General features: G+C 45.0%; 1 protein-coding gene across 1 annotated transcript; it reads right to left on the bottom strand.

The window, feature by feature from the left end:
• Window positions 1-5,374: 5,374 nt before the first annotated feature.
• LOC121784335 lies at window positions 5,375-5,794 on the bottom strand. Its single transcript, XM_042182490.1, has one exon. It carries the CDS (start codon window positions 5,792-5,794, stop codon window positions 5,375-5,377), a length of 420 nt encoding a protein of 139 aa, XP_042038424.1.
• Window positions 5,795-8,552: the final 2,758 nt, after the last annotated feature.

The raw sequence follows: 8,552 nt of genomic DNA, 5'->3' as shown, positions 1-8,552 counted from the left end.
GATCGACACAAGCTTCCAACAATTCCACTCAAACTCAGTAAACCAACGCAAAGTCAAACATCCAATTCAGTAACTACGTCAAATTCAAAACCAATCGCATCCATAATCGAAATCAACAACAGCAAAGTACATTCGGAAACAGAAAATGCATAGATAACTAGAATTCAACAGCAAACAAGCCGAGCTTCGAACGGCGAAGCTCGGTGAAATTCACGACTGCAAAATAAATGAAAGCAAAATAATTGTATCTTCGCCCTCCGTGAGGACGGTGTTACCAAACTACTTAACAACAAAATGAAACCAGAAACCGAAACTCCCTCCAGTTCCCGATGAACAAGTGTGTAGAGTGTGCGAGTGAGCTCAGAGCGCTAAAAGTGCCGATCCCTGAGAACTAGTTCTTGCTCTCTTCTTTATATAGGTGCGGGGTTGATCTTCTGGAAACCTTCGCAGAAATCTCTATTCTGCCCTTCAGCATCCGTGATCTCCTCCGTCTAGTCATTTTCTCCACAATGCTCACTTTTATTGCCATTTCCCTTCACCATGCAAATCTTCATCCTTCTTCCTAGGGCTGGCGAAAGTCTCTACACACCTGGCTTAAAAGATGCGTTAGACCCCATAAATACACGAATTTAACCCCTTAATCAATGCATGAAATTAGTCTTATCAAACTGCTCACACTTAAACCATACTTGTCCTCAAGTATAAAGACAAGAAAATGAAAAAAGGCGAATTTCAATGCATGATTATCCTATGACCGACTTTACAAACACAAACGAAACACAAACTCCTAGATCTAGACACACTAACAGACTCACAAAGAGAAAATAAATACTTAAAGAAAAACATGAAGAAAACACAAAGGCATGAACTAACTTCAACTTTTGGGCAGCCGTCCCCATAAGCTTAAGGTCTATCCGATTCGTCTACAGTTTCCAAATCATCCCCTTTCCTTCTTCTACCTAAACGGTCTGTCAGTTTGTCAAGATAGCCCTTTTACTCCCAAATTATTATATTCACTCGACCGCTCATTCCTCACCAGAGATGTTAGGATCGATTCACTTTTAAGTCAAAGTTATACCACTGATGCTTCGGGTTATGAGAGTTTCTCCTTTGTACATCTTTTTCTTTTCTTCCCCGGGTCATTGCTTCATGCCCTTAGATTTTTCCATGGACTTCGTCCAGCTTATACCTCCGAATTTTATTTTATTCTTCCCCTGGACTTCGTCCAGCTTATACCTCATTTTCCTGGACTTCGTCCAACTTATACCTCATTTTCCTTTGTTTTTCTGGACTTCGTCCAGCTTATACCTCCGAATTTTAAATTATTTTCCCCCTATTTTCTCCTTTTGACTCTTCTCCCTACACATCCAGTGGCGGCCCTCTTTTGTATATGTTAGCTCAAAGTGTTTAGGCTCATAACTCACTCCTATAGAGGGGCTTCACAACTAGGTTATCTAAGGCATCCTCTATCGTCCTTACTTCATTCAAACCGACTTCAGCTTATTAAGGAAAAAGGCCTCAAAGTTGACATGCATCCTATCATCAATTGCTCTTACTAAGGGAATCTTGCCGTATTATATTCACTAGCTCATGGGACACACAAAAACCTAGACCTAAAACTCCTATCGATATTAATAACAAACTGTACTACTCTCTCCCCCTCCCTCTTCACTCAAGCTTGTCCCCAAGCTATCCTAGTGAAGGGGGGAAACAGAGAAGTAATAACAAAACACAAAACATATAACAAAAACAACTTCTCACACTTAGACTGAGCAACGGGCTAAGTGGGAGAATTACATCAGAACAAAAACCAAAACATGCCGAAAAGCAACACAAACTTCTCACACTTAGACCGAGCAACGGACTAAGTGGGAGAAGACATATAAAATGCAGACTACTAAATACGTCAAAAGACATGTTGAAAAAAACTAACACAAGCATAAGCATAACACAACAAACACATAAACATCTAAAAACTGAAAAAAATAAAGAAAACTGAAATTAAAACATATAAAACAAGCATAAAAAAAATAAAGAAAAACAAAGACATATAAAACGCAGACTAATAAAAAAATAAAGAAAAACAAAGACATATAAAACGCAGACTACTAAATACGTCAAAAGACATGTTGAAAAAAACTAACACAAGCATAAGTATAACACAACAAACACATAAACATCTAAAAACTGAAAAAAAATAAAGAAAAACTGAAAGTAAAGTTACTTGGTCAAGGGGGATCTCAATTCGGGGTTTGGCTCCCGCGGGAGCCAAGCTGCGGTGGAACGTAGGGTCGGGTTACTTTTGCTTTCTTCCTCACCAGTGACTCCGGCTTATCCTCTTCTTTCTCACATCTCGTAGACACTGGCTTCTTCACTAACGCGGGCTTCGATGCAGACGGGGCTGTCAAGGGCTTGGACGCTAGTGGGGGAAGCTGGATGGAGGAACTTCCTTGCCCTGGCGGCTTGGACACACTGCTAGGTCCAGCGGGCAATTTCATCTGGGTCTCGGAAAATTTCTCCTTTAGCCATTTTGTCATCATCATCATCAAGTTCACGGCCTCCGCCATACGATCGTTCTGTGTAGATGACTTTCCCACCAAGACAGTGATGCGCCCCTTGAGAGCCTGCATCTCCTCCCTGACTCCGCCGAGTTCTTTCCTCATCTCGGTCATCTCCTTCCGGACGTTACTGAGCTCCGTTTGCACCACACCCATTTCCTTCTTCATCTCCTCGTACTCAACACTGGCAACCGCTTCGACAACATCCTGTTCTGGCTTGACTGGGGGCTCCGCTCTGCCGACCTCATAGAAGCAAAAATCTTTCCCGTGCATGTATAACAAGCCCTTGTTTAAGAATTAATCCATACTGAAAAGCTCCGGAGGCTCACACATCACTACCTCAGGCGCAGATTTGGCAATCCTCATTATCGAGTTTCGCTGGAGGTAGGCACCTAGGAGGTGACACGTATACATGTGGCGGGAAGGATTTGCGGCCATCTGATGGCAAGCCTGGGCTAACCAATAGCCCAGATGCACTTTCACGCCCTTGGCCATGCACCATGTGAAATAAAGGTCGGCTGTAGTCAAAGCAGAATTAGCAGTCCCCATCAAGTTGTAACTGATAAATGTCTGGGAAAAACGCAGAAGACGGTTTTCGATATGGAACGCCTTCGAGTAGCTCATCTTGAACTGTCCCACTTTCGGGTGCGTCACAAACTCCCAGGCAGCCTGCGGTTTGAATCTGGGAGTGTGCTTTGGGGCTCCTACCATCCTTTCATTCCATATGTCGTCGTCATCCTCTGCACGCATGAACAAGCCCATCCTGAGGGACCATTCTCTAAAACTCATCTCATGTTCTTCAGTAAAAAGGCGAAAAGTGATAGAATCTGCATCCAGATCAGTGGTGGGCTTCAGGCGGAAGGTAGAGAAAAACTCCAGGGCAGGTACTGTCGGCACTTCCGCGTCACTGTGCTTTAGAATCCAGTCGAACCCTATTGCGCCAATGTATTGACGAAACTCCTCGTCGGAGTCTATCTCCTCCAACTCCTCCCGAACATATCGTTTTTCGGACTTTGCTAGTTTTCCGGAACCACATCTCTCTTTGTACGCTGCCGTTCTCTTGGGATCCTCGAACTTACCCATCGCTTCCAGTAACCCCTTCGTTATCCAGACTTCAGCTGGCTCAAAATTTAACTCTTCCTCGGGCTCTTCAATATCTTCTTCTTCGGGATCACTAGACGAAGGAGGGTCGGCTAGTTCCTTGGCAAATGACACTTTAGTAGGGGCTGGGAGTTGAGCTTCCACAGCTTTTCCCTCCTTAGCCTGCTTGGACTTCTTGACCCGGGAAGTAGCAGTATGTTTGCCCTTCCTTTTTCTCTCTGCCGCCAGGCGGCGCTCTTCTGCCACGTCTTCTTCTCCGCCAGACCTAGGGGCTTCTGCCTCCAACTCTCCTTCTGTTCCCCGGGCTAGACTCTCATCTGCTGTAGGTAGAGTGAGATCTTCAAACTCGTCACTCAAATTTCACCGGGCCCTACGCCTGGCCGCTCTTTTGTCCACCGGTGAATCTGCGCTCATCGGATTATCGTCAAGATCTATCACCGAATTCAGCCCACTCTCCTTAGGCTCCGAAACGTCATCAGGAATGAGGGCCTCTCCCTCCTCAGACAACATAGGGGTCGCCCCCTCAATGTAGATAGGGGTTCCTCCCTCAGCAACTATCGGATCAGAAATTAGGGCTTCACCGCCCACGAACCTTTCTAGGGTTCCCCCCAGGAAAAATTTATCAAAAATAACAGTGGTTCCCCCCTCCAAAACACCAACAGAGGGCTCCCCCTCAGTTATACCGTCAGCACCAACAGGGGTTTCCCCCTCACCCATACTTATAGCAGACAATAGGGTTTCCCCCTCAACGACATGCGCTACCCTGCGATCACCAATCCTGTCCCTGTTCAGCGCCTATCGCGGCGTCTTCCTTTGGTGCGCTGGCGGACGGTACGGCTACTGCATGTACGACCGCGGGTTGGGCCATCGACTCTTCCGGGATTTGCGGTGGTGGTGGTGCGGTGGTTGTCGACGCAGTAGGTGTTGCTTTTTCCATCATCGTTGTGAACATGGCGTAAGCCTTCATCGCCTCTTCTGGACCGCCGAATTTCTGCATTAACTCTGCCATGAACGTCGCCGTACTTGAATCGACAGATGTGGTGGGATTTCATGCATTTGGTGCGTTCTTCATGATTCGAATCTGAAAATTACACAAAAAACTTGGAAGAAATTTTCCGATTAGGGTTAAAGAAATGTGGGTATTGCGAGAGTGAATTTGGGGAATTTTTAGGGTGAGAGAAAATTAGGTGTTTGGAAAATAAAGGGATAAGGAGGGAAATAAGCGTTTTGGGTAAGGACGGGACGGTTGCAGGCGTGATGTAAGCAATTGTACGTTTTCCCACAAAGTGAAAATTTGAAATTCGAAACTTTACCACTTCCCTCCAAACTAAAATTTCTCTGCCCCATGTAAATGTTGTCTCTCTGCAATACCACACTTAGATAAAAATCAGTAAAATTGAAACGCCAGACTCCCAGGTCAAGGATTCATATGTGACAAAACAGTTTCCCTAAGGAGTCTGGTGTTTCGAAAATATTTTTGGAAGATTATAATTTTTTCTTTGTTTGGCATTTTTTACTTTTTTAAAATCAATTAAACTATTTACACTTTCAATTGAGTACTCCCGAGATCCCCTGATTCAGTATATAGATTAAAATGCATTCCCATTTATCTGACCCAGGAATTCTTCGAGATCACTCATTTCTAGACCACTTAGGTGATAATAGAGAGTGCACGTAGTGGCACTTCCTCCACTACGCACAACTCAGAATTGTCCCTAAAAACCTTTACCCGATGACCATTGACAAGGAAATGAGTAGAGTTTGAGGCACTGCCCTGGATTTTCACAGCTCCATTTGCTCGAAGGCCAACAATAGTGTATGGCCCGATCCACTTGGGACTTCAACTTCCCAGGCATCAGCTTGAGCCTAGATTGAAAAAGGAGGACCTTCTGACCCACTTGTAGTTCCTTGACCCGGAGACTTTGGTCATGCCAGAGCTTCGTCTTCTCCTTGTACCACATTGCAGACTCATATGACTCCAGTCTTAGCTCTTCCAGCTCTTGAAGTTGCAATTTCCGCTCTTCCTCGCAGGATTGGGGTTTCATATTGATCTCCTTGACCGCCCAATATGCTCGGTGTTTTATCTCCACGGGCAAGTGGCACATCTTGTCAAACACTATCCTGTAGGGCGACATCCCAATAGGCGTTTTGTATACTGTCCTGTAAGCCCATAATGCATCTCCAAGCCTCTTACTCCAATCCTTCCTTGACGGATTCACCGTCTTCTCCAGTATCGCCTTTATCTCCCTGTTGGAGATCTCTGCCTGCCCATTAGACTGAGGATGGTACGGGGTGGAAAGTTTGTGGTGAACTCCGTACTTCCTCATCAAAGCTTCTATGGTTCGGTTACGGAAATGCGTCCCTTGGTCAGATATAATCGCTCGGGGCACGCCATACCTGTTAAAAATGTTAGCCCTAAGAAATTTAGCCACCTCTTTGGCTTCACAAGACGTAGTAGCCATGGCCTCTATCCACTTAGAAACATAATCTACAGCCACAAGGATGTATGTATTTCCGTACGAAGAATGGAATGGACCCATGAAATCCATTCCCCAGACGTCAAAAATTTCGCAAACAATTACTGGGACTTGCGGCATTTCATCTCTTTTAGAAATTCCCCCTGTTTGTTGGCATCTCTCACAGTTCTGACAGAATTCAAAGGCATCCTTGTGTAACGTAGGCCAATCAAATCCACTGTCGAGGACTTTCCTCGCAGTCATCCTTGGTCCAAAATGACCTCCACACGCCAATGCATGGCAATGTTTAAGCGCATCCCTCTGTTCCCATTCGGGGATACATCTCCTGATCACCTGGTCAGCTCCCATCCTCCACAAATAAGGATCGTCCCGGAAATAATATTTTGCCTCGCTTTTGAGCTTCATCTTTTGGGCCAGGGAATTTTCTTGTGAATTGGGCACCTCCCCTGAGACCAAGTAATTTGCCAGGTCTGCGAACCAAGGCTCAGTGTTCAGATGACATTTCCCTTTCTCAGAGTCTCCTGGACCTGCTAACGCCATTATCATTTCCCAACTGATAGGTCTAGGAAATTTTCCTAGATAGTACAGATGCTCCTCCGGAATGCGTCAGGTATAGCTTCGTCCGTTTCTCCCTGGAAAATCCGACTCAGATGGTCAGCCACTTTATTCTCTGTCCCTTTTTGTCTCTGACTTACCAATCGAATTCCTGCAAAAGCAACACCCAACGGATTAATCTTGGCTTAGATTCTTTCTTCGCCAGCAAGTACTTGATAGCCGCATGGTCGGTGAAAACTATCACTCTCGACCCTAGTAAATATGGGTGAAATTTCTCAAATGAATACACAACTGCCAACATTTCCTTTTCTGTGGTGTCATAGTTTCTCTGGGCCTGGTTGAGTGTCTTCGATGCATAGAAGATCACGTAATTTTTTCCATCAATCCTTTGACCTAGCACCGCGCCCACTGCGAAGTCACTCGCGTCACACATTATCTCAAACGGTTGACTCCAGTCAGGTGCTCTGATAATAGGGGCAGATACTAATTTGTTTTTCAATAATTGAAAAGCCTGCTTACACTCTTCGTCAAAAACAAAATCAACATCATTATGCAACAGATTGGTGAGCGGCTGGCCAATCTTCGCGAAATCTTTTATGAATCTTCTGTAAAAAACCTGCATGCCCTAGGAATCCCCTAACTTCTTTCTGATTCGTTGGGTAAGACAACTTTGAAATCACTTCAACCTTTGCTTGGTCCACCTGTATGCCTTTCTCCGAAACCACATGCCCCAAGACGATTCCCTTGGGTACCAGGAAGTGACACTTCTCGAAATTAAGGACCAAACTCTTTTCCTGGCACTTCCTCAATACTACGTCCAAGCTAGCTAAACAGGACTCGAAAGAGTTCCCATATACAGTGAAGTCATCCATAAAAATCTCAATACAGTCCTCTAGTAGATCCGAGAAGATACTCATCATACAGCGTTGAAAAGTGTCTGGCGCATTGCACAGTCCGAACGGCATTCTTCTATAAGCATACGTGCCAAAGGGACACGTAAATGTAGTCTTCTCTTGAGCCTCGGGGTCTACATAGATCTGGAAGTAACCACTATACCCGTCAAGGAAACAAAAATATTACTTCCCAGCCAATCTCTCTAGCATCTGATCAATGAAGGGTAAGGGGATCCTTCCTGGTTGCTTCATTCAGTTTTCTGTAATCGATGCACATCCTCCACCCAGTGACAAGTCGGGTGGGCACCAATTCATTCTTATCATTCGTAACTACCTGAATTCCTGACTTTTTAGGTACCATGTGAACCGGACTAACCCATTCACTATCTGGAATAGAGTAGATGATTCTCAGCGAAAGCAACTTCAAAACTTCCTTCAAAACTTCCTCTCTCATATTCAGATTCAGCTTGCGTTGGGGGTCTCTACAGGCCTTCGCACCCTCCTCCAGCTTGATGTGGTGCATGCAAAGATCAGGACTGATCCCGGCTAGGTCTGAGAGAGTCCATCCTATTGTCTTCTTGTTCTTCCTGATTACCTCCAGTAGCTCTCTTTCATGTTCCTCGGCCAAATCGTGTTGATGATTACCGGGAATGTCTCGTTCTCTTCTAGGTAGGCATACTTGAGTCCTGGCGGAAGCGTCTTTAATTCCTTCTTGGGGGTACTTGTGTCCTGGGGCAAGGGATTTCTTTCTATAGCATCTGCATGAGCTAATCCCCTTGACCTGGCCGACTCTGGATTCGTACAAAATTCCGAAATAGCTTCGGCCAACTCTTCATCTGATAATTCCCTTGTATTCATTGCCTCGCACCATCCAGCTACTTCTCTGTCAATAGAGTTACTTAATTCTGAATTATCAATCTGCTCCTGCATCAACTCAGTCTCAAGATATTCCTGGACCAGGGGGTTAA

The sequence above is a fragment of the Salvia splendens genome, chromosome 21 (genome assembly GCF_004379255.2).
Source record: "Salvia splendens isolate huo1 chromosome 21, SspV2, whole genome shotgun sequence".
Taxonomy (NCBI): domain Eukaryota; kingdom Viridiplantae; phylum Streptophyta; class Magnoliopsida; order Lamiales; family Lamiaceae; genus Salvia; species Salvia splendens.
Note: the sequence above shows the minus strand (reverse complement) of the source record. Positions and strands in the feature narration are given on the sequence as shown.